This window comes from Vipera ursinii (genome assembly GCF_947247035.1).
Source record: "Vipera ursinii genome assembly, contig: scaffold_186, whole genome shotgun sequence".
NCBI lineage: Eukaryota > Metazoa > Chordata > Lepidosauria > Squamata > Viperidae > Vipera > Vipera ursinii.
The window spans coordinates 20,001-46,148 of NW_028148384.1; the positions used below are offsets into that span (position 1 = coordinate 20,001).

At 49.0% G+C, this 26,148-nt stretch overlaps 1 protein-coding gene across 3 annotated transcripts in view; it reads right to left on the reverse strand.

Moving 5' to 3' along the window:
• Window positions 1-24,640, reverse strand: part of LOC310650556 (arginine-glutamic acid dipeptide repeats protein-like) — a 35,816-nt gene extending 11,176 nt beyond the window's left edge. The window contains exons 1-4 of one of the 3 annotated variants that reach the window (XM_083380123.1): window positions 24,504-24,640; window positions 21,965-22,230; window positions 12,083-12,535; window positions 1,211-1,281 (exon numbers count right to left, since the gene is read on the reverse strand). In XM_083380123.1, coding sequence (XP_083236249.1) covers window positions 1,211-1,281; window positions 12,083-12,389 — 378 coding nt within the window. In that variant the 5' untranslated portion in view covers window positions 12,390-12,535; window positions 21,965-22,230; window positions 24,504-24,640. Of the gene's footprint in view, window positions 1-1,210; window positions 1,282-12,082; window positions 12,536-13,606; window positions 15,302-21,964; window positions 22,231-22,636; window positions 23,868-24,503 lie in introns of those variants that run through there. The other 2 variants (XM_083380122.1, XM_083380124.1) reach the window with 2 other exon arrangements.
• Window positions 24,641-26,148: the final 1,508 nt, after the last annotated feature.

The window sequence follows — 26,148 nt, forward strand, 5'->3', positions numbered from 1 at the left end:
GGGAGGGGAGGGGAGAGAGAGAGGGGGGGAGCAGGAAGGCTTGGGAACAAACAGATGGTGGTTACAGAGAAGTGACTTTTGTTATATTTTTGTTTACAAAGCAAGTTTGTTTTTGACCTGAGAAGCAGAATTACAGAGGAACAAGAGTTGGAAGGGACCTCGTAGGCCTTCTAGTCCAACCCCACCCACCCCGCTCAAGCAGAAGACCCCAAAACCTCCAGTGATGGAGCACCCACCGTTTCTGACGCAAACCACAATCCACAGGATGTATCTCCTTTTTTCGCAAAAGACTCTTTGGGCATCACTACAGACCGCACAAGGGCTTAGGCTGCCTACCCACAACTCAGAGGGGAGGAAAAAAGGAGAAGAGCAGCGGGGATGACACAGAGCACCCCGAAGCAGGGGGGGGGGAGAGAAAAAAACTTCTAATAAGTGCATGATATGTAACCCGGGTCGGGCATTTTATGAGCCAGCTCAATAAAAGCACTTTCCTAATTCCAGACTGAAAAGGCTCTAAAACCTGGGTTCACTTTCTGCAGGAAGAGGGGATCCCCTAAATATTATTTCTATTTATTTCTTTAGATAGACAGAGATGGATAGAGATAGATAGATAGATAGATAGATAGATAGATAGATAGATAGATAGATAGATAGGATAAGAGATGGATAGAGATATAGATAGATATAGATAAATAGAGATAGATAGATAGATAGATAGATAGATAGATAGATAGATAGATAGATAGACAGACAGACAGACAGACAGATAGGATAGAGATGGATAGATAGATAAAGATAGAGAAGGAGATGGATAGAGATATATAAGATAGAGATGGATAGAGATGAATGGAGATAATAGATAGATAGGTAAGATAGATAACTGGCAAAACCAGCTCAGAGAATATGCATTTGTCCATGCATGGCAACCTGGCAAGTCACCTGGAGGGAAATTCATGCAGGATATGATTAGCCACGGCTAATTAGCCAGATAATTCACATTAATACTCCGAGAGGCGGCGCGCTGCGCGCTGGCCCCTGTAATCCATCAAGCAAACCGGCCATTGACCTCACCGTGTCCCAAACTGTACCACTAACACCGATCACAGGCTGGCATTCGCAGCGGCCGAGGGGGGGTGTGTGTCTCGGCCCAGGGAAATGTGACACTCAAGAAGAGAGAAAGGCAAAACAAGGGAGAAATGTTGCCGCTTACCAGTTTGAAGTCTTGAATGCTGCAGATGAAATAGGGGGTGTTCGGCCGACGGCTCTCGATATACACGCAATCTTGAAGGGGGACAAAAAAGGTAGAATTTCTCAGCCTTGGGTAAAGTGATGAAGGAGAGTCCTCAGCGCAACACAGAACGGCAGAGGGTGGCAACAAACAATGGTCTGGACAGACAGACACACACACACTCCGAAGAAAGGAAGGAAATTGAAGAGCAATGATAAAAGAGAATATTTGTAACTTAGGGTTGAACTGTGGGGTCCTTGATGCTCTCTGAGCTGGGTGGTTTTCTTGCAGACGTTTCAAGACCCAACTAAGTAACAGCATCACTGCTAGAAAGGAGTGGGGGGGGGGAGGAGGACTACGGTGAGGTCCTTGGTGCTCTCTGAGCTTGGTGGCTTTCTTGCAGACATTTCAGTAAAAAAAACTAGGTAACAGCATCAGGAGGAGGAGGAGGAGGAGGAGGAGAACTACGAGGGGGTCATTGGTGCTCTCTGAGCCTGGCGGTTTTTCTGCACACATTTTTATTACCCAACTAGGTAAAATCACCACTGCCAATTTCCCAAGAGCAATGTGGTCTTTCCCCGAGGAATTGTTCAAAGTTGGACTTGAACTTCAGCCACAGCAAACCCACCGCTCCTCTTGCCCTGTTTTTCCAAGGCAAGCCTGCAAACGTTGAGCTGCGCTTTCTTCTCTGGGCACGCCATCCGCCCGGTGGGCTTTTCGTCCCCCAGAAACAAATTCCTGGAAGATCCAGGAGCTTGAGAAATCCGCTCTGGCTCCCCTGAGGTACCCCGGTAGCGCTAACCCCAAAATCGATGACTCAATCTGCTTGGGTGAATGAGGGTGGCGGGAGAAGATAAGTTTAAAGATGAGCGCTAGCAAACCGCGGCTTTTCAGCAAAGCTATTTGTGGTTGCTGCTTTTATTTTTTTTTAATTTGGTTTAAACGGAGGTTTCAACAACCCATGGAGATGAAAAATGTTAAAGATGAATTCACCGGCTAGCACCTGGAGGCATTATTTGCAATTCACAGATCCAGGTGAACCAAAGCAGCTCTGCTCTCTGCATTTGGGAGAGCGAGCCAATCCGAAGGCAATCCCGGAGCTTTTACGACTCTCGTTTCCTCAGATCCAGGAAAAGCTCTACCAGCTGTTGGATCACCTAACATCTGTGAACTCTTAAGAGGCTTGGGAGGGGAAGCAGAGAATCAAGAAGGGCCCCCTGAGAATCGGGGGAAATCGGGAGAACAAATCTCTGCAAACAATGCCTGCCAAGCAACGATAACGTTTACTCTATGCTTTGGGCTCAGAGCTGGGTCCAAAAGGTGCCTTAAGTCATATCCTAAACACTTTCTTTTTTAAAAAGAAAAGAAATAAAGCCACCGGGAAACCATTCTATCCAGATGCATCAATGCACTAAAGCATCTTTAGTCCCTTTTGCTATTGCAGTTTTCAGAATAAAAGAATAACAAGAGATGGAAGGGACCTTGGAGGTCTTCTAGTCCAACCCCCTGCTCAGGCAGGAAACCTGTACCATTTCAGACAAGTCGTTGTCCCGTCTCTTCTTAAAAGCCTCCCGTGATGGGGCACCCACAACTCCTGGAGGCAAGCAGTTCCACCAGTTAATTCTTCTCAAAGTTTCTCCTTAGTTCCAGGTTGCTTCTCTCCTTGATGCGTTTCCGTCCCTTGGTTCTCGTTTTGCCTTCTGATGCTTTGGAGAATAGGTTGCTCCCCCCTCATCTCCTTTGGGGCAGCCCCTGAGATATTGGATATCATGTCACCCCAAGTCCTTCTTTTTGCTAGGCGGGTGGCTTTTGCGGGGAGACCGAGAATGGGTCCGATCCAGGGAATCCGGTTGTAGACCTCTTGGGGGAAAAAAAAGAGATCTCTTTTAAAAAAAAAGAGAGATCTGTATCTAAGTTGCTGCTCTTCATTTCGTCAGCCTGCACTGATGTTGTTACCTAGTTGGGTCATGAAACGTCTGCAAGAAAACCACCAAGCTCGGAGAGCACCACGGATGCCACGGATTAGAGAGTTGCCCTATCTGACCTTTTCCAGGCAACTTCAGCCGAGATGAACCCAGCCAAAAACTTGCAATCTGCTTTCGATGTCCTCCGCTGAACTCCGGCACTGGAGTCTTATCCATTTCTGATCTCCATCAGGAAGTGGGGAGGTCATTTTTTTTTTTCCTTTGGGAAAGAAAGCGGGTGGGGGGGGCGCAATCTTTCAAAGCCCGGGAAGCTCCAGAGTTGATGCAATCCAATTATGTGCCTGGCAGGATGCAGGCCGCTGTTAACCATGTAAGCTTGCCTCTTCCAAAGGGATCATGTGGTGAGCTCTCCGTGGGGGGCCTTTTCTTCCAGGGGAGACACACACACACACACACACACACACACACACACACACACACACACACAAGCCTGCCTTGAAAACCATCCCTGGGCGCTGTGTATAACCCCCCTGCTGGCAAGTCACACCTTCGGGTTTCTGAGTTGAGCTAAAAAAAAAAAAACTTCCTCAGTTGTGTTACCGTCTTCACAACTTTGCCAGGGTCTTCTCCCTCCCTTCTCCTGGCTTGCAGGCTAACAATGCAACCAAATAAGGAGGGGCTTTGCATGGCATTTGCACTTTGGCCCATGTCTCCCATTTGGGCCGTTTTTTAATTTTTTGGGGGGGTGGGCGCAACTCCCAAGAGCAGACATAGCCTATTTTAGAATGTCCTGGAAAATAATCACGGATCTCCGCAAATGCCTTTTTTTATTATCAGGCAAACGACAAAAAGTCCTTTCACGAAGATAGGAGAGAGAGAGAGAAAGAGAAGAAAGAGAGAGAGAGAGAGAGAAGAAAGAGAGGAGAGAGAGGAGAGAGAAAGGAGAGAAGAGAGAGAAGAAAGAGAGAGGAGAGAGAGAGAAGAGGAGAGGAGAAAGGAGAGGAGAAAGGAGAGAAGAAAGAGAAGAAAGAGAGAGAGAAGAGAGAGAAGAAAGAGAAGAGAGAGAGAAGAAAGAGAGGAGAGGACAGAGAAAGGAGAGAAGAGAGAGAAGAGAGAGAAGAGGAGAGAGAGGAGAGGAGAAAGGAAAGAAGAAAGAGAAGAAAGAGAGAAAGAGAGAGGAGAGGGGGAGGTTTAAGTGCACCTTTTGACCACCGTGCACCGTGGTGAGGCCAGCAAAATTCCATTTATCAAGACCCTTGGAAGGGCTCGAGGCAATTAACTTTATCTGGAGCTGCCGTTAATAGCAAAAATAATGAAAGCATCTCGTCTTGGCATGTTAGGAACAGGCTCTTCTTAAGTGCCACATTCTGTCAATATGTATTTTAATTTATCGGCAAAAAGGTCTCAACCCCCTCACGCGTCTGCCCTACGCGGTGCCCGCCCTCGGCCCTGCCCAACCTTTGCCAGGCTGAAGATGCCAGCCAGAGGCAGGGAGGGAGCAGGTTACAAAGGCGAGGCAGGAGGGTGGTGGGACACGGGGCTAGAAAAACCAAGAGGCCAGAGAGGCAGCGAACGGGCTGGATTTCAAAGGAGAACCTAACGTCACCTCTGACCTGGGACCATAGTTCGAATCTTTCACCCTCCCATCAACACTGAATCCCCAAATCTAATCAGTTACATGTTAAGGAGAGAAAGAGAGAGAAAACACGTTTCTCCTTTCTTTCTTTCTCTCTCTCTCGTTCTTTCTTTCTCTTTTTCTTTCTTTTCCTCCCTCCCTCCCTCCCTCCCTCCCTCCTTCCTTCCTTCCTTCCTTCCTTCCCTCCCTCCCTCCCCTCCTGGATGACAAAGATGGCAGCTCTACCCCTTAAAAGACCTTGGCAAGCCCTAGCCGTTTTCAGCAGGAGGAGGAGGAGGAGGAGGAGGAGGAGGAGGAGGAGGAGGAGGAGGGACGCTGGGCTGTTCTCGCGGAAGGGGCAAGGGGAAGGGCAGGCTGGCTGGCTGGCTGGGAAATCCGTACCACCCCTCTTGAGGGAGGGCAGGGCTAATGGGAGAGGAGTGCCTGCAGGATGACAGGTGAGGGGGGGGGCAATTTCCCCCCTCCCTCCCCGCCTCCTCCATCGCTTGACAGCCAACAAATCACCGGTCTGATCTTTTCCTGCGCTGCTTCCTGCCAAGCAGGTTTCTAGCCAAGCGGCGGCTGCTGCAGGCTCCTTGTCAAGGAATCGCTGCCTGGGGTACCCCCCCACGCTCCCCCCAAGCCCCAAAGGGCCCCTCCCCACTTGCCTTGAAAGACCCTAAGCCAGGCCAGGCAGCGGGCTCTCGCTTTCCCCAAACGGTTGTTGTTGTTATTATTATTATTATTATTATTATTATTATTATTATTATTATTATTATTATTATTATTATCATTATCATTATTATTATTATAAACCGCTCTTCTGGAGAATCCATTTTCTTTCAAGGGGGCTGGCGGCGGTGGGGCTGCTGCCACCGCTGCCGCTTAATGGACTGTCAGTATAATTTAGATTTCATCAATTTGGGCTCATTCAAGCCTAGCTCCTGATTGTACAGTAAATGGAACATATTTCTATCCAACAAAATTAACGGCGGTTAATTCTCCTCTGGAACAGAGGCGTTTCTTTCCCCCCCACACACCCTCCGTTTCACCAAAGCTACAGTTCTTGGCTTCCTGCATCACGTTACACGATTTTCCCCGGTTCCAATTATTTCCTTCTACACTTTCCCTCCATGCCAGCTTTTCTTTTTCTTTTCTTTTCTTTTCTTTTCTTTTTTGCTTTGCTTTCCTTCTTTTAAGTAAGCCTCCAGTTGCAAAGCCGATGGGTATTTTGATCTGGGGGGGGGGGGGAAGAACCATTCCCAGTTCTGACATCAGGTGTGCAACCTTCCCGAGAAGGGTGGATGGATGAGAAGAGAGAAGGGAAGAAGGACAGGCGTAGGAGAAAACCTTAACAGCACCCAACTCCCAGCCTGGCCCGGCCTGCGGGTGCTTTTCCCCTCACGAAAAGCTAAAAAAAGAGAGAGAGAGAGAGAGAGAGAAATCAGTCTGTAAATAACAAATAACGGGCGACGACGGCCCTGCCGAGTTGGAAGATGAGCACAAGACCCTGTAAAACAGCCTGAATCCCCATTTTCCCCTAAGGCACCTTGGGGTGGTGGTGGGGGGAAAAGGACTACATTTCCCAGAATTCCTCAGCATCAGAAGGAAACCCCAAGATGCAAGATGATAGCAGGGAAGGGACACCTGTCCAGACGCTGACCCGGAAGCCCATGTGAAAGGTGAATTAGATGCCGGGGCTATTTGTCTCCCTCTAACGTGGCTTAATAACCAACACAGCAGAGACCCCCCCCCCCGCCCACGGCCCAGTGCCAGGGCTGCCCCTTCTCCTTCCGAGCCCATTTGTCTTCCACCTCCTGGGCACTAACTGCAAGAAGAGCCGTCGGCAGCAGCTGCAGAACCCAAGGGCGGCTCTCCATGCATCTCCAGAAGAGCGGAGAGGAGAGGAGAGGGGCGGGCCAGGGCAGAATTCGCAGCCGGACCTCCTCCTTGGCCATCCTGGATTCACACACAGACACACCGGGCCAAATGAGGAAAGAGCTTCCTGCCAGGCTGTAGGGGTAAAATAAGCTGCTTCTCCTGGCTGGCCAGAAGCACGCTGGGCCTTGGTTGCTCTCCCCGGCAATTGAGTGCGCCTCTTCAGCCGTTTTCCACCCATCAACCCAGCATTTTTACAATCAAGTCCCCGGAACCTTTCAACCAGGCATTTGTGCTTAAAAGGTATAACAGCTACTTGGCTTTCTAAGCTAGATGTGTGTGGGGGGGCACTTTTTTCCCCTGCTAGTACTCTTTAAGTCATAAATAGAATCTGACACACGTTCTGTAAAAGAAAGGAAGAAAGAGGCTTATAATCCTCTCCATGTCTCCCTCTAAACTCTGAGCTGTCTTTCTCGGAAAGAGAGAAAAAATCTAAGATCTGAGAGTCGGTCTAGACAATGATGGCAAGGGAGGGAGGGAGGGAGGGAGGAAGGCAGGAAGGAAGGAAGGGATAGAGGGAGGGATAGAGGGAGGGAGGGAGGAAGGAGGGAGGGAGAGGAAGGAAGGAGGGAGGGAGGGAGGGAGGGAGGGAGGGAGGAAGAGGGAGGGAGGGAGGGAGGGAGAGGAAGGAAGGAAGGAGGAAGGGAGGGAGGGAGGGAGGGAGGGAGGAAGGGAGAGGAAGGAAGGAAGGAGGGAGAGAGGGAGGAAAGAAGGAAGGAAGGGAGGGATGGAGGAATGGAAGAAGGAAGAAAAGGAGGGAGGAATGGAGGAAGGGAGGGAGAGGGGGAGAGAGGGAGGGAAGGAGGAAGGAAGAGGGAGGGAGGGAGGGAGGGAGGAAGGTTGGTTGGTCTAAAGACTAAGCGATAAGCTATGATTCTGAGGATAACATTCACTGCCACTCATGGACTCGAACTCAGGTCTTGCCCGGAAGAGAGGAGGCTGCTGTGGGGGTTGAGAAAGACAGTCCTTCAGGAATCAAAGGATTCCCCCAGGACTGTCTGATCAAGAGGCTTTCCGGATCAACCCTCCAGACGGTTCTGCAAACTGGATTCTTTCCCCGGGATTCTGCTTTTTTTTTGCTTCTTTTTTTAAAAAAATTGTAAATGAAAAGGATCCCGTGCAAATGGTTTAGAAAGTCGAAAGCGATGGTGGTTTTTAAGGCTCGACCTCCATTTATCAGTCTTTAAGAGCGGCACCATCTGTCAGGCAAGAACAGCTGCGCCATATTTCAGAAGCCAGAACAACGCCTGCCACATTCGCCGCTAAGGGAGGCGGAGGCGAAGGGAGCGGAGGTAGCAGTTTCCACCTTACCATGCTCCCTTGGGGCTGCCGGCAAGAGGCCACTAACCACGGCTTGGCTACCAGGATTAAAAGCCAAGGGGGTGGCTCTCTCTCTCAGCACGTCACCCTCACATCGCCCTGCCTTCCACCTGCAGCGTTGCAAAAAGCGACAGGAGAGGCACATTCCCTTCTCTGGAAGCCAGGCGCTGGGAGACGCAGCGTGCCGCTTTGCAGAGCTTCCCCCTCGAGGCCAGGCCAAGCCTTTGCCTTCGGAAAGGCTTCTGGTGCAGCGCTACAAGGCTGCTTTCCGTGCTTCAATCCCCAGGGGCTTCCAGGCTGGGCTGGGAGAGACTACTAGGGGCGGTCCTAGAACGCTGGGCTACATGACGGCCGGAGAACTGGGGGGCATGAGCCTGGGAGGAAATGCCTGGACCCGACAGTGCTCCTCCTTCCCCTCTTCTTCGTACTCCTCCCTGTTATCAAACCCCACTCCCTTCTAGCCCTGATGCCGTTACCTGGCTTGCCGATAAAACGTCCACCCAGCTCAGAGAGCACCAAGGACCCCACAGTCCTCCTCTTCCTCCTCCTCCCCCCTCCTTCTTCTAGCACTGACGATGTTGCCTAGTTGGGTGCTGAAACGTCTGCAAGGAAAGAACCACGTTCAGAGAGCGCCAAGGACCCCCACCCAGTCCTCCTCCTCCTCCTCCTCTCCGCAAACCCCACTCCCTTCTAGCCCTGCTGACGTTACCTGGCTTGCCGATAAAACGTCCACCCAGCTCAGAGAGCACCAAGGACCCCGCCATCAGATACACTCGGCCAACGGCAGAACCCGGGCACAGAAGCCAGAGGAGCAGGCGGGGGGGGGGCGCTTTGGCATTCACGGACTGGATTAGGCTACTTCTGTTGTCAGCAAGGCCATGGCTATTTAATTTCTCTTTCCCCCACCCCTTGTTGTCGTTCCCCCCCCCTGCCCTCCTCCTCTGCCTTTGAGTCTTTTGCTTTCCCTCTGTAATTCTGGCACGCTTGCTTCTCTCAGCTGGCGAAGCTGTCAGAACAAATAGCGGGCAATATATGGGGGCTAGGCAAACACATGGGTCAATGTCAAACAGAAGCCAATCGCTCCCAGGCCGAAAGCCACAAAAAAAAAAAAGGCGAGCTTTTCAATTTCGCTCACGTCCTCCAATCTAAATAGCGTTAGGCCTCGGCAAATCTCTCCCCCTTTTGCTCGATCCATCGCCTTTTTCTTTTCAATCGCGGGCCCTCCTCTTCTCCTGTTTTTCCCTTCTTTTTGCACAAACATTCGCACCGTGTCCCTCCCCTCTTTTTCTTTTTCCGCACAAACACGCAGCAGCCCGTCAAAAGAGCAGATGGGGAATTGAGCGGGGAGCCTCAGCCACGGCGGATGGGGAGGGGGGGGGAGGAAAAAAAAAGCATCAATGTGTAATGATTATAAAGGGAACATTTAACAATTAATTGAGCCGGCAGAAGCTCAACCCTCCCGAGCTTCTTCTTCGGATTTCAAGGGCTTGCTTGCTAAGCAAAAGGGCAGAGGAGCATTTCAACTGCACCCTAGGAGATCTCAGCCCAATTAAACTCCGGGTAAATAAAATAAAATAAAATCTGGCTCGCCTCCCTCGGCCGGGGATGCGAATGTGCTGGAGAGAGATGAGAAAAAGGGGGAAAAAATAAATAAACATAAAAGAGATAAAGAGATAAACCGAAGGCCTTGTGTTGTTGTCATCTTGCTGCATTCACAGGTAGGGAAAGCTGTTCAATGGAGGGTCGGAAACAATACGATTCCAAAAGAAAAAAAAAGGTGCAAGACAAGAGGACGGAGGCGACAAAATGACAAGCCTTTTATCGCTCTGCTGGTCCAAGCAGGTTAAGCAGGAACGTTGCCACGCAGGTGTGAGAGAGGGGGAACAAAGCCCATTCCTCTGGGCCCAGCATGTGGGTCACTGCCAAGGCTAGCAGGTTTCCCCCGTGCAAAAAGATTGCACACCCAGGGCACACCATCTCCAGTGCCAATTATGCTGCACAAGCGAAGCCTCGAGGCGGATGGCTGAGTTGGGAATCGGGTCCTCCGGCTTGCGAAAAAGAGGAGGGAAGCCCCGGGTTAACCTCCCAGATTTCCCTTTGGGGGGGGCCTTTTCAACTCAAAAAGAAAAAAAAGAAAACAGGCAGACTTCGACAGGTCGCCCCAAGCTGCTGTGGGCAAGGAGAAAGGGGCAACCTTTAGCCCTGCCCTAGACGGCAGCTGATGGGTCCAGTTTAACGATCCACTTGCCTACCTGCAGATCGGCAGGCAAGTCCAATCTTTTGTGGAACGTTAATTGGCCTGGCTTCATTTTACAAAGCGGATTCTGCATCTGGGACTCCCTACTTGGGTCACTCATCCGATCTGCAGGACAGAAGCAGCAAACTTATCTGACAAAGGGTGTGTGTGTGTGTGTGTGTGTGAGAGAGAGAGAGAGAGAGAGAGAGAGAGAGAGAGAGAGAGAGAGAGAGAGAGACACGCAGATGGGATGCCTGCAGGACCTATTTATCTCCTCCTCAATCAGAGTTTGTGGAGGTCAGCAACTTGAAAGTGGGAGGTCTTCAACTCCCCAGAATTCCTGAGGCTGGGGAATTCTGGGAGTCGAAGGCCGACAGGTCTCAAAAGGGGCTGAGATCCAGACACGCTGCCCTAGCTTGACCCATTTCTCGGGAGTGGGTCTTGACCCGCAGACCCATTTCTCGGGAGTGGATTCCTTTGCAGCCAGCGTTGGCTCACGTGGGAAGACGCCTGTAGACTTTGGGGGAATTCTCCAGGTTTGCAAAAGTCTTTCCAGGGAAATCTCGCCAGGAGGCCGAGCGTGTTCAAAGGACCAAGAAGCCACTCTGCAACGTTTTGCAATATTCAGGGAGAACGGAGGCTTGACCTTAGCTATCTCGACTGTCAGTCCCCTAAAGACTCTCCGGACAAGTTGCAGCTTGGTCCGCTTTCCACTTAAAGATTTCCAAAAGCCCTTCGGCTTCTCCGCTTCAGCCTTTCGGAGTCAAGTGCCTTTTTTTTCCCTCTTCTTTCTTTTTTTTAAAACCTCTTGCTTTCTTCGGCTTACCACGTCTGGCTCTTTGCGTGATGCCGCTCACCCCAGAAGGGAATCGCCAGATTGATACGTATGTACTGAGGCATGTAAACAGCCACACACGCTTGGCTGCCGGTGTCAGCCAAGAACTTTTTCATATCCATTTCTTTATCAAAAGTAAACCCAAAGCAGCTAGCCGAGAAGAAAATGGCAGGGAAGAAGAAAAAAAACACAGGCAAAACAGACCACTGCGCCTCTAAATCCCACCAGGCTCAAGGTTGACTCAGCCTTCCATCCTTCCCAGGTAGGTAAAATGAGGACCCAGATTGTTGGGGGCAATAAGCTGACTTTGTAATAATGCCGCTTGGGGGGGTGTGTGTGTGAAAGCCCTAATAAGCAGGCATATACATAGAATGAAGGCTACTGCTAAGCTTGTAAGCCGCCCTGAGTCTTCGGAGAAGGGCGGGATATGAATGGAATTAAAATAATAATAAAATAAATAAATGCCGAAAATACAAAAATTTCGAGCTATTAAATTCTGGCAATGCTATTAAATATCAAGCTAACGTTTCCCCGGGGAAAGCCAAATTTTAGTGCAGGGGTCTTCAAACTCGGCCCTTTTATGACTTTTGGACTTCAACTCCCAGAATTCCTCAGCTAGTGTGCCTGGCTGAGGAATTCTGGGAGTTGAAGTCCACAAGTCATCAAAGGGCCAAGTTGGAAGACCCCTGTTTTAGTGCTTCGCTAGAAAGAACGCAAGGTAGAACTAAGCTAAATTTCTTCTTCTTCCTCAAGGAAAAGAACAGCCCAGCTGCCTGTTGAAAAAGCACCTTTGAGAGGGTAACTAGGAAAATTGTGAGCTCCTGGGTTCAGGGACTCTCATTCACACAAACACACACACACACACACAGAGAGAATGTGATATAAAAGTTGAGGATCTCTCTCTCTCTCTCTCTCTCTCTCTCTCTCTCTCTCTCTCTCCCTCCCTCCCTCCCTCTCTCTCTCTCTCTCTCTCTCTCTCACCCACCTCCAGGCCGGTAGACGACATCGTCCTCCGTGATGAACGAGGTGATCTCCCCGTTGTCCATCCTCTCGTAGCGGGACTTCTTCTTCGGAGGCTTCTTCTTGTTCTTCTTGCTAGACTCCTCGGTGGTGGCGCTGTTGTTGTCATTGTCCTCGTCTTCACTGTGGTCGCTCTCGGCGTAGTTCTTGGCCCCGCCCTCCAGGGTGCAGCTCCGACGGGGCCGCGAATTCTCGCTTTCCCGCGCCTTGTCCCGTTTGTCCCGATCCCGGTCCTTCTCTTTCTCTTTGTCCTTCTCTTTGTCCGCTGTCATGATGCGCCAGGTGCCTTCTTCCGTCCTCTCACGGCTCGGCCTCCGTGAAAGGTAGACAGTCAGCCTGGGCTTCAGTCTTCTGAATTTCGCACTCCACTCCAGGAAAAATTGGACCACGCCGGCAACCCCAGTGTTTTAAAAAGGTCCTGGAGAAGGAGAGAGAGAGAGAGACAAAGACCACGTTAGCCACCAGCCATGCCTTGGGCAACCTGCAAAATCTGTAAGATGGGCTCTGCGCGTGGCTGCCACTCAAACGCTCAGCCACGAGGGAATGGGACAACTTCTATTCTATTATATATCCTATTGGTTATTCTATTCTATTCTATTCTATTCTATTCTATTCTATTCTATTCTATTCTATTCTATTCTATTCTATTCTATTCTATTCTATTCTATTTTCCTTCTGTTCTATTCTATTCTATTCTATTTTCCTTCTGTTCTATTCTATTCTATTCTATTCTATTCTATTCTGTTCTGTTCTGTTCTTCTATTCTATTCCATTCCATTCTATATCCTATTGCTTATTCTATTCTATTCTATTCTATTCTATTCTATTCTATTCTATTCTATTCTATTCTATTCTATTCTATTCTATTCTATTCTATTCTTCCTTTCTGGAGTCCATGCAGTGGGGAGGTCCCACCCCCAACATCCCCGATAATTCTTTGAAAGGAAACTTGGACTTCATCAAATGTTTTCTGAAGCAGGCTGGAAAGTTTAAAGGCACTATTGTCTCGCTGCGCTCCTAGGAACAAAACTTTGTTGTTTTTTTAAAAAAAGCCACAGGAAAACAGACACCCTTGGGGTTAACTAAGCTTTCTGCTTCAAATTCAAATCTGGAGCCCAAAGGGAATATGTATTGTGGAACATACACTAATCTGCCACACATTTCTTTCTTTTTTTTTTGAAATGTCCATGGAAAAACATCTGGGGAGAAAAAAAAGAAAAAAGAAAAAAAAGAAAAAAGGCAGGGGGAGGATTTGCAACCGTCCCTTCCTGGGGAGCAAAACCGTGGCCGTCTTAACCAGCTCCATCAGACTGACCACATCAACGCTTCCACGTGGGGGAAACGAGGTTTCATTTATGTCAATCGTTTTCTCCCTCTGAAGCTCAACCAGGCCATGGCTTTCTCCCACCACCACCACCCGCCAACCCCTCGGCCTCCAAGCTTGTGGACATATACCGGTAGTCCCCAACTTATAACCGTTCATAGTTACCATCCGATCCTAAGAAAAGCTTCAGCTCCTGTGTTTGCAACTAATAATCGCCAGCCTGTCTTACAGGATTATTCAGAGAATTAGAATCCGAGCAAAGCCTTTTCTTTCTTTCTTTCTTTCTTTCTTCTTTCTTTCTTTCTTTCTTTCTCTCTCTCTCTCTCTCTCTCTCTCTCTCTCTCTCTCTCTCTCTCTCTCTCTCTCTCTCTCTCTTCTTTCTTTCTGAGGGTGGCTGATACCTGCAGGTAAGCCTCTACTGTCTAGACCAGGAGTGTGACTCTTGGACTTCAACTCCCAGAATTCCTCAGCCAGCGTGGCTCAGCTTGGAAACCTCTCCCTTTCCCCTTAGCGTGGCTGGCTCAGGAATTCTGGGAGTTGAAGTCCACGAGCCATTAAAAAGAGCCAAGGTTGCTTACCCCTGGTCTATACCCTCCCTGGAAGAAACTCATTCTTCCGTGATCGGATCACAGATCCAGATCCTGATCCACAGATCCTTTTGAGGCCTTTCGAAATGAGAGTCAGGCCCTGAATCCGAAGCCTTCTCCCAGGTAAAGGGGCTGGCGCGGTGCATCCTGTCGTATGAAGTCATAACATGGTTTTGTTTGACTTTGGGCTCCGTGGGGATCCAGCCAGGATAGCTTACACTGCCTGCCTGCTATTTACAATCTGGATCAGACCTCCCCGCTTTGTTTTGGAAACAGCTCTTCGGACAAACCAGAGCTTGGCAAGATGAGCAAACTCAGGCAGAGTACGATATGCACATTCTCTTTATCACGCACACACACACACAAACCCCAGATTGCAAATACAGCCACAGCTGCAGAGGGAAGCTAGAGGTTTTTTTAAAAAAAAATAAAAAAAAATAAAACTCTGCTGGGACAAAGAGATCCTACATCAGGGGTCCCTAACCCCTGGTCCGTGGACCAGTACCAGGCTGCAACATGCCAGCGACCGGTCCACACAAACAAGCAAAGCCCCCATCCGCGGGACGCAGGCAGCACGCAAAACCGCGCACCCACCGGGCCGCAGAAAAAACCTCTGGCTTCGTTGCAATGGCGGAGGGAACGTCATGCAAGGGGGAGGCCTCACTTCAGCTGGTGTAATCCTCACCGCGTGGCCCGCGATGTGACTAACTGGAGATGGGACTGGACTGGATAGCTTTCTGGAATCCACTTCGCCAGGATGTGTGTAAATATGAAGAAAGAAAGCAGTTTCTGCAGACAGCTGGCCGGAGCAAAGCCCCTTCCTCCCTCCGTTCCCCACCAGAGCAGATGGCAGGATTTATCACCGGGATTAGACAAAATCTTTATTTGTCAAACCAGCAAGATAGGCCTAGAGAGAGGACAAGTGGCAGTAATGCCGCTGCGCAGCGAGACGCCGTTTTCCAATTACGCACCGGGAGCATCAGTTGCAACCCACAATACTGGCTGTTATGTCTAGAAGCGTAAAGAGAAAGGATTCCAAAGTAAGAGCCTTGCTAAAGGGAGGCTAATTTGGGTTTGGTCAGTCCCTGGGTTGGGCTGGGGCAATACCTTGGGCGCTCCGTGGGAGGAAAGTACACAAACACAAACCGTATTGTCTGATTGAGATCCCCGAGTCAGCTGTCAAGCGTAACAGAAGAAGCCAAGTCCAGATCTTGTGGACTGCAATTCCAAAAATGAAACTCTTTTTAAGTTGGGAAAACCATGCGCCGCGCAATTGTTGGGTCTGCATTGTGTCCTAAGCCCCTATGCCATTTCAGACAAATGGCTGTCCAGACTCTTCTTAAAAACCTCCAAGGATGGAGCGCCCACAACTTCTGGAGGCAAGTCGTTCCACTGCTTCATTGTCCTTCCTGTCAGGAAATCTCCGCTAGCTCCCATTCCACCTTCTGTACGTTCCTGCCTGCCATTTGCTAAACCTTCTCACACACCTGAATGCTAAGCCCATTTGCCCCCCCCCCCGTTTCCCAGCTGTTGCGATGGGTTAAGCACCCCGACTGCTTCAGCTGTAATTGCACCCGCAATGTTATGGAGCCCATAAAAGTTTTTTTAAAAAAAATTCAAGTCAATGATTTGGGTTGCTGCTGAGGAAGTGTTTTCGGAAGTGAGCCGCGCTAATATATCACCCAGACTGCCAAGCAGACAGATGTTTAGGCAGATGTTGAAAGAGAGGATTAAGACAGCAGCAACGAATCCACTCGAGGGTGGGAGACCCTTACGGGGCTGGCAAACATGATGGCTTACGTTTTGCAGTCTATTCTATATTCTATATTCTATATTCTATATTCTATATTCTATATTCTATATTCTATATTCTATATTCTATATTCTATATTCTATATTCTATATTCTATATTCTATTCCATGCTATGCTAGACACTTACACAAAAAAGCAAAGAAATGGGACACACACACACACACACACCCCAAGATAATTGCTCCCACTCCACTTCACAAGGAAGCAACCAACTTCAGATGCATGTCAAACACAGGTGCAAGAGGTATCCTACGGAAAATTATTCCACATTTGATGTCTAAGGGGGGGGGGAAGACTGGAGCATAAACCCGTTCGTTGGATTTGTCCTAATTTTCTGGAACAAGGATTTTCCGTGAAGGAAACGAACTGAAGGAAGACACTGCAAAGAGACAAGGGGGGTGGGTGGGGGTTGGAAGGAATTAAAACGGATGAGATTTCAAAAGGTGGGAAGGTCTGGCAGGGAACATCCTAAACGCCAGAAGCAGATGTCCCCGAAGACAAAATGTTCTGAGCATCTTAAACTGACGTTCCTGTTCTGCCAGGGCCCAAACAGAGCCGGGCACATCGCAATCGGGAGATCACAAGGGCTCCCGGTGATGTTGTGGTCACGCCAGCTCCGGCCAAAACATTCACAAGACCTTTCTTCCTCCCGGCTTCCTCCTGTAATCCCAAATCATTCTCCAAATCCATCTATTTATATATTTTCTGCTTCATTCCTTCGGTTACAGCTAATAAGTTTTTCCGTCTTGAAAGAATTAATTCCCACTCGGCAAAAATAACAAATTAAGAGTTGAATCGCCAACCGTATCCACGGCCCCACCTCCCTGGAATACAACTGCGTGATCTCCGGGCTGATCCTGCCTAATCTCTATAAAGCCACAGGAAGCGATCAAGAAGAATCCTGCCTCTGACACACTTCTCCAACTCAAAACCATTTTTAAAAAAAAAGTCTTTTTTTTTTTAAATCAAGCAATGGTTATTGGACGTCTTGGGCACCAAAAAAAGATGATGATATTATTATTATTATTATTATTATTATTATTATTATTATTATTATTATTATTATTATTATTATTATTATTATTATTATTATTATAGAAAGTGGTGCAGGATAACTTCCTGTTCATTGTATCCATATTTAAAAAAACAGACAGAGAGAGAGAAAAAGGAGGAAGGAAAGAAAAGGAGAAAGAGGGGGGGAGAGAATGAGGAGAGAAAGAGAGAGGGAGGGAGGGAGAAGGAAGAGAGGAAAAGGGGGGAGGGGGAGGGAGAGAGGGGGAGGGAGTAAAGAGAGAGAAGAGAGGGAGGGAAGGAGGGAGGAAAAGGAAGGAACAAACGACAGAGGGACGGAGAGAGAGAGAATGAGAGAGGGAAGGAAGGAAAGAGAGAGGGGGAGAGGGAGGGAGGGACAATGAGAGAGAGAGAGAGAGAGAGAGAGAGATGGGAGAGAGAGAGATGGGAGAGCTAAAAATACAAAATTAAAGAACAGCAAGAGTCAATTCCCAGCCTCCTAAAACTGCTGAGTGACAGCCCAGTGGTAAGTTCCCAGGGCTTTAAAGCCGGTGGCAAGTTTCCAGCTCTCAAGATTTTGCATAGACAGAGGATCCAGGCTTTCAGTGAAATCACCACCCCGGGGCTTCGGATCACCCCACCCGTTTGGTTGCTTCATGGGGACCTGAAAAATCGTCCTCTGGAAGCCTCGCCGGAAGAGCCTGCTTTATACTTCAGCAATTAAGACAGGAAACATAGGCAGCCTCTACCTCCTGCCTGGGCACTGATAGTCCTTGGCTTCCAGACATACGTTTAGTGACCATTCAAAGTTACGACGGCACTGAAAAAAGCGACTTATGACCGGTCCTCACACTTACGACCTTTGCAACATCCCCTGTGATGTTGTGGCTAAAATTTGGACGCTTGGGAACTGGCTCATATTTATGACGGTTGTGTGTGTCCCGGGGGTCATGCGATCCTCTTTTGCGACCTTCTGACAAGCAACGGGGAAGCGCCAGATTCACTGAACAACCGTGTTATCAACAACGGCCGCAATTCTCTTAACAACTGAGGCAAGAAAGGCCGTAAAATTGGGGCAGAACTCGCTAGCTTAGCAATGGAAATGTTGGGGTTCAAAGACGAGGAATTGCAAAACGCTCCGCAAATCGCTGTCGCGGAAGAATCAGCCACTTAGATCAGCGCCCCCCCATCCCCCAAAACTTTTGGGCACCAGGGACCGGTTCCTTGGAGAGAGTTTTTTTTCCGTGGACCGCAGAGTGTGTGTGGTTTTGTGTGCTGCCTGCATCCCTGTGGATGGAGGGCTTTGCTTGTTTGCGCGGACCGGTCGCTGGCGTGCCGCGGCCCGCTACCGGTCCGCAAACCAGGGGTTGGGGACCCCTGACTTAAGACAACCTGGCTAGAGAAAGGACGGCGAGATGGACGTGCTCCACCGCCGACTCCCCGAGATTTCAGCGGATGGGAGGTGCCTAAAACCCACCTGGGCATCTTACGGAAAGAGAAGACCGGGTGGAAAATGTTTATAACCGATTCACCGTTAGAAATCTCCAAGCAGGGGAAAAAGGAGGCGAGGGACCGCCGGGTGCTTATTCAGCCAGCACACCTGTACGATTACAGAGGAACTGCTGCGTCCGTCTCCTCCTCCTCCCGCTAATGCCCGCTAAGAGGTTTTACGCGCTCCTGGAGTCGGATCTTAACATTTAACGTGAAATCCAGCACAGACGAAAAATAAAAAAGTAAAATGAAAGCACTCGAGGCAACTGAGCACGTGGCGGAACTAAGACAGGAGCTTCTCCCTCCGGATTCCCTTCTCTGAAGGCCCTTCTCTCCTCCCACAAGCCAGACAGATAAATCTCTTAACAAGATTTGCATGGGTCGTGCGCTGCCCGCCTTAACGAACACAACCAGCCTCTGTGGAGGGCGGTTAAGTCTCACCCTGCAAAACAGACAGACAAGAGCCTTCAGCGCATGGCAGGTTTAAAAGGAGATGGGGATCCAGCTAATGCCAGGAAGAAGAGAGAAAGATTTGGGGGTGGGGAGAAAGCAATGATCTAATTTACGTCAGGGTGGGAGAGAACGATCCAACGAAGTACGGCGGCGTAAGGCTGATTGAAGCCATTTTGACCCTCGGTTCCCAGGGACTGTATCCACCTGCACGAGGATAAGGTGGGGTCCTTGATGCTCTCTGAGCTTGGTGGCTTTCTTGCAGGCATTTCATTACCCAACTAGGGAACATCATCAGGGCTAGAAGGGAGGGAGGAGGAGGAGGAGGAGGACTGTGGAGTGCTTGGTGCTCTCTGAGTTTGGTTGTATTTTTGTCGGCGGTTCATTACCCAGCTAGGTAACATCATCAGTGCTAGCCGATGAAAGAAAATTAAGTGTAGTCAATTAGATACCAATGAACATACTTAATACTGATGATGTTACCTAGTTGGGTCATGAAACGTCTACAAGAAAACCACCAAGCTCAGTGATCACCAAGGACTTCACAGTCCTTCTCCCCCTCCTCCCTCCACCAAGCTCAGAGAGCACCAATGACCCCATAATCCTCTTCCTCCTCCTCCTCCTCCTCCTCCTCCTCCTCCCTCACTCCACAAACCCCACTCCCTTCTAGCACTGATGATGTTACCTAGTTGGGCAATGCAACGTCTGCGGGATAAACCGCCAAGCTCAGAGAGCACCAAGGACCCCACAGTTCAACTCTGAGCTATAAACATTCTCTCGTGTTGAGGCTAAGAATCATCTCAGGAATGCCTCCTCTGTCCATTCAGACCTCGGAAAATCTATCTTTCCGGGCCATCTGACACACATTTGGGGCACAGATTTCCCTGGGGTTAAAAAAAACAAAAACTCGCCTGCTAGACCATCTCAACGTCCTTGAAGAAAAGCAAGAAAAAGGTCTGAAAGTTGTTTTTTGCAAACGCCATTAATGAAGGCCAGGTTATGCATGGGAAAGAAAGACGGCACTCTTGTCAATGCGGGTCATGTTCTAACAGGTTTTTGTGATTTTCTTTTTTAAAAAAACAAGGAGCATAACCACCACACACACACACACACACAATATGTCCAACTCAGATCCGCAAACTAGCCAATAATCGCACTTGGCAGACAGTGGCTGAAAAAGCAGCAAGAACGAAAATAACGTTTGCACAGAGTAGCAGTTCATCTATTCCGTGAAGAGAGAAAGAACGGCGTAGGTTGGCTGCTTATGCAGGACTCCGCAAACCGGAAAGCCTGGCAAAGGGTGGGCCACAATTCCCAAGGTCCCTGATCAGACCGGGGTTCGTGGCAGCAGCAGGAGCAGGGCAGGACCACAACCAGCTTCTCCTGACCCTCTCCAGATGTGTGAACTTCAATTCCCAGAATGCTCAGCGAAGGCCACGCTGGCTAGAGGTTCAGGGGAGATGGGAGCCCGCACATCTGTGTGACAAGAACCAGGCTGCAATATCTAGAGGAAAACAGAGCAGAGGAGGGAAGGGAAGAGAAGAGAAGCAGACAAATATTCTAAGGAGGAGAAAAATAAGAAGAGAGATTGTTATGCCAGTAAAAACTTAACACTTCCGGAAAAAAAACAAGCCGGTTATCCAAATTCTCGCAGAAGCCACTTTGGGCTTGGTTAAGTTCCCAGAGGCGGTTAGTCAAGCTTTGCCCACACCACTTTAGGCCGCTACAGGAGAACCAAATTCCTGGAAGTCCATCCATCGTGTCCCTGGGAGATAAAGGCCCACATTAACAGACTGGTTTTAACATGCCTTCATTGTCTTTCCAGGCAACGGACACACGAACCAATTTTAAAATATCAGATTTCAAGGAAGACGGCTTGGAGACGTTGGTATTTGAATACAGATCTTTTTTTTTTTAACATTCATATCTTACTGTGCTTTTAATTTAGGTGAGATATTACTCAAAGTTGTAAAGGCCGTGTATCAAATGCTGAATGCTACATCAATCAATCAATCAGCCAGGCAGGCAGCCACCCAGCAATTTCCAAATCAATCATGCTGAAAAAACTGACTACAACAGAGAGAGTCTGCATTTTTATTTTTCTTTAAGCAAGGCAGGAAAGCGAATAAATGCCAGATCTGCAGTGCTGGCCTTGCAGAATCATGCTGAGTTGAGTTGGAAGCGTGGGCCGACTCTTAAGCTCCTGTTAGGATCTTATCAACAAGGTGCTAGTCCTGCGGCCTTTCAAGGATTTGCTGAGAAGAATCTGGGCTCCTGCAAGATTTTCTCAAGCTAGGAGCGCGTCTTGGGCAAGACCTGGAGAGGAGAAGAAATCCCGCAGGCTCATTTGCTCCTCCTAGCAGCTCATAAAACCAGTAGACCGGGCCCTGGCAATGCCATGCACCAACTTTTCTCCTCCTCCGCATCCAGGTTTATCTAAGCACAAAACTTGAGCTGGCGGCGCAGAGGGCTTTAAATGTAATTCTGGGTGGGGAGGAGGGGTGCGCGCACGCATGCACATAGCCAACACCCCGGAAGACAAGCTCAAGATCCGAAAAAACAGACCTTAATAGACTTGAACACCGGGCCCTATCTAACGAGGTGAAATTCAGCCTAGGTCAAAGCAAGGTTTGACACTTAGGCATGGAAAGCCCGACAGTCTAGGCACAGACTAGCTTAACATGGCTTAACAGCAGCAACTGGAAGAGAGATCTCGATTAGAACAGGGCTCTTCAACTTTATGCCTTGTGGACCTTCAACTCAGCATGGCTGGCTGAGGAATTCCAGGAGTTGAAGTCCACAAGTCATAACGTGGCCAAGGCTGGGGGACCTCTGCATTAGACAATTCTCCCTGCAAACTTCAGCCACCTTCACAAGGACCTTTTGGCATCTCCACACAACCCCAGGACCACCCCCCCCCAAAAAAAGGCCACCCACTCTGCATAAACAGCTGGCAGTTGTCTGCCTGTGTGCAATATTGTAGAGGCGTTCTTCTCCGACCTGGCACACAAGCTATGGATACCCAAGGAATGTTTGCTAAGCTAGCCAGCGAGCTTTCCCACCCGCTTATTTGTCCTCTAAAAAGGAAGCAAAAGTCTGGGATGCAGAGGGCGACTTAAAGCCAGCAGTGCCCAGAATATTATACATCACACTTTTCACACTAAACTGTACCTTACTCTTACAGCAAACAAGCTTCGGTGGGGCCTTGCGACAACACCGCCCTTCACCTTTCCCTCTCCTCATCCGACACAAAGAGGTTTGCAGTAACATCAGAACGGAGCAAGGCGTAATTCCCAGGATAGGGACTCTCTGGCTTTGGAACAAGCCATGATTTCCAGCCACCACGGCTGGCTCATGTGAATCCTAGTGCCTGGCGGAGGGATTCTGGGAGTTGAAGTCCACAAGACAGAAGAGGGCCACGTTGGAAGACTCCTGTCCTAGAATGACAATAAGCAAACCCTTGTTTCTCCAGGATGTCTATCCCTGTCTATCCCAGTGTGAGCTGTTTTTGTCTGGAACATCCCAGCTGGCTGGGCAGCACAAACAGACCTTTGTGTTTTTTTAAATGGGCTACTGCATTAAGCACATTAAATATGATGCACTGTTGTGGGGGGAAAAAATCCATAGATGTATTTAAACTTAGTAATGACCCATATCAAGCTTTGCAACATTTCAAGCCCAATTTGGATAATTGTTTGGCAGCAAATTAGTAATCGGCCACTAATGGTTAACTACGGTGAGCAAGCAGGGTGTTTAAAATGCATGGTAAATAAGGATGGGAGGGAGGGAGGGGTACAACTAGAGCTGGAACCCCAAAATCTTACTTTGAAGCTAAAATCTTACTTTGAAAAAAGAGGGGTGTTGTTGTTTTGGCAGAATCATCCCAAACACAGGGGTAATTTTCACTCCACTATCCTTATAGACCAGGGGTCTTCAAACTTGGCCCTTTGATGACTTGTGGACGTCAACTCCCAGAATTCCTAAAAGTTTGAAGACCCCCTTCTATATAGGGTGTCCTGTTCGAGCCGAGGGTTGGACTAGAAGATCTCCAGGGACCCTTCCACCTGTTTTTTCTCTGTTATCCTCGAGGTCTGGAGACTTCTCCTCAATTGGAGGTTGGATCGCCTTCTGTTAGGCTTCCATTCGGTTACTTCCTGTCCTGCCTCCCGGTGCTTTGGAGAATAGGTCGATCCCCTTCTCTGTGACAGCCCCTCAAATGTGGTCCTCAATCCACCATCCAACTATTTTCAGACCAAGTCTATTCAAGGTCACCAAAGGCTGCGCAATAGCCAAAAACCCCTCTCATCCTCTTTTCTTTGGGCCCATGAAACCCACCACCACCACCACCCTCTTATTTGCATATCCTGTCTCCACTTTTTGAGAAGACAACAAGAGCTGGGCAGCTTTGCCAAATTTGCTCCGAGACAAAAAAAATAAAAATAAGCCGTGTATTTCTCCCTCGGAAAGCTAAAGCCATTTATTTCTCAGCCTTCTCCCCTTAAACCATCAAGTCGTATGTTCTAGTGACGTCTCCCGCAAAGGAACAGGAGGAACAAATTAGCAAAATTGAAATGGAGAGCGCTGCTTCCACGGGGCCCAGGGCTTTCTCCCCCCACCCCCCCCCGGGCCTCAAAAAAAAGCTCTAACTACGAAAACCAACGACATCAACAAGGAAAACCACCCAATATTAAATCATAAGACGGGTGCAGGGCGCTCCTGCGGGAAAGAAAAGAAATCTTGTTTGGAAGACTTAGCTCCCGGTGATCTATAAAGGGCTGCGGTTGCTACAAGGACGATCACCCGGGGACCGGATGCAGTCTCAAGCCGCCGTGAGACGCACAGCGCTATTTCAAGGTGTTAAAGACAGCTCTGGAAATGAAAGAAATCCCCCCCACCCCCACCCCGTGTCCTTCAGCATGGCTGGCTGAGGAATTCTGGGAGTTGAGGTCCATGAGTCATAAAAGAGCCAAGGTTGCCTAGCCCTGCCCTAGACCTTTTCAGACCAATGGCTGTCCAGTCTCTTCTTAAAAACGTCCAGTGTTGGGAGCATTCACCGCTTCTGGAGGCAGGTGGTTCCACTCAACCTATCCGTTCAAATCCAGTTATTTTGGAATGACCACCTGGAATCCTGATTTGAAGGGAAACAACAACAACAACAAGCTGGGAGATCTGAAACAGAGGTTTTATTCTACGGTGACCGCGATCCCTTTATAGCACTTTGCATCCCTTGTTCACAAAGGCTGCTTTATTTGACTCTGGGTGACAGTCATGATGCCCCACTGAACTACGGTTATTTATCTTAGTGGAACAAAGAGCTGCTGTTCACACTTTGCCAGGGGAGGAAGGTCCACATGTGAAGAGAGACAAAGCTTTCTGTACCCCACAAGTGCCTGGGAGGAATCACAGCTTAGAAGAGCTTTTTGCTCTCTAAAGCAGAAAGGGGGGGGGGGGTTGGTTGGTTCAGCCTCGCCAACCTTAAAGCTGGTGGACTTCAACTCCCAGAATTCCATCGCTGGCTACGGAATACTATGCAGGCTTACAACGCTTCGCTGACTCGATCAAGGTTTTACCTCCCAGGAGTCCGGATGTTAGGAGGGCAGGTTTGCTATTTTAAGATTCAATTCTGCAGAGGGATCAGGGAACCCACCCCACCCTACTACGTGGAACGGCAGGAATGAAAGGAATGTGAGCAAAATTGTGTGCCACTGACTCTGTCTGGGTCAGAGTCGGCTCCTAGAGGTGGCTTCTTCGTTTCGTAGGGGTCCTCGGTCCACAAATCTTTCCTATCGCAGACCAGGTTCAAATGTTTTATCACTGAAAAACAATCCGGGGTTCATTCCGAACGTGGGGGGATTTCTCTCCCACCCACCCACCTGGCCCTGCCCAGAACAGCAGATTTCAGCGGATGACGAAGCCACAGGGAGACTCTCAAGACATACAACCAGCAGATTAAGGCTGCTTATTCCTGTGTGAAATGGAGATCTGAGCCCCTCTTTCTAGCCTAGGCTGCAGGAATTAAAGCAGAAGGAGAGGCATCTCCTCTGAGGCTGCAAAAAAAAAAAAAGGCCCTAACAACAGGCCACAGGCTGCCTCCCAACCACACTCCCTTGACTTGCGTGGAGAAAATGATGGGATCACACAAGAGCTGCTGGCACTTAAAATGAAACACATCCTTCCCGGCCCAGCGCACAACCTTTTGAACTTCTCTCAAGGCTGCCTGAGTGTTGTCGGCCTATGAGGCAATAGGAAAAGATTAGAGAGCGCAAATACACACACGCGCACACACACACACACATCTCTGCTTGTTCTTGGACCACCCCACCACCGGCACCACCAAACCAGCCAGAAGCCTCTAACATGTAGCATAAAACTGCATGTTTTACAGTTAGCCTTCGAATGGGAAGGAAGCAAGCTCGACGCTGGGATTGTTCTGAAATTTTGCTTTTCAATATTCGACTCGGAACAGCTCACCCAGACAAGTGCATATGTATTAAAAGTCTCAGACAAAAACACCCCACGGGTCCAAGAAGGGAGAGGAACTGGGGACAGACACATTTATGAAAGGCACTGGGCCAGAAATCAGAGAGCTGAGTTCAAGTCTATAGCGAACCATATACATTCCTTCTCACCAGGATTATTATTTCCACCAAGGTAGTCAATACTGCCCACACACTTTGAATTTTCATCACGCGCAATCCTTAAAACGGGGGGGGGGGAAGGAAAATTGCTCTCCTCCTTTAAGAACAGCGTGCCAAGCAGGCGGCTGCCAATTTTCATGCAGTTATTCATATTTGTTTTATTATCCTCTGGAAGGCTAATCAGTCTCTGAACGATCCAATAAACTGAGCTTGCTCCTAATTCCCCTGCCAGGTATTTCTAGTCGATTTACTACATCCTAATCCCAAAATCGGTGGTTTTGGGATGTACCCACTGACAGCCAAAGCTTACACACCAGGAGTACAGAATGGCTCGATCAATCAAAGGATTATATCTCACGGAGAGGACGGGGGAGGGGGAAGGAAGGAAGGAGGAAGGAAGGAAGGAAGGAAGGAAGGGAGGGAGGGAGGGAGGGAGGGAGGGAGGGGAGGGAGGGAAGAAGGAACAGAGGGAGGGAGGGAGGGAAGGAAGGAAGGAAGGAACAGAGGGAGGAGGGAGGGAGGGAGGGAGGGAGGGAGGGAGGGAGGGAGGAAGGAAGGAAGGAAGGAAGGAAGGAAGGAAGGAAGGAAGGAAGGAAGGAAGGAAGGAAGGAAGGAAGGAAGGAAGGGACTACTTATAAAAACCCTCTAGGGGAACATGCTGCCAGAAGTCCATCCTTCTTCCAAGTTGCCAAGGTAGGAAACCCTGATTTAAGTGGA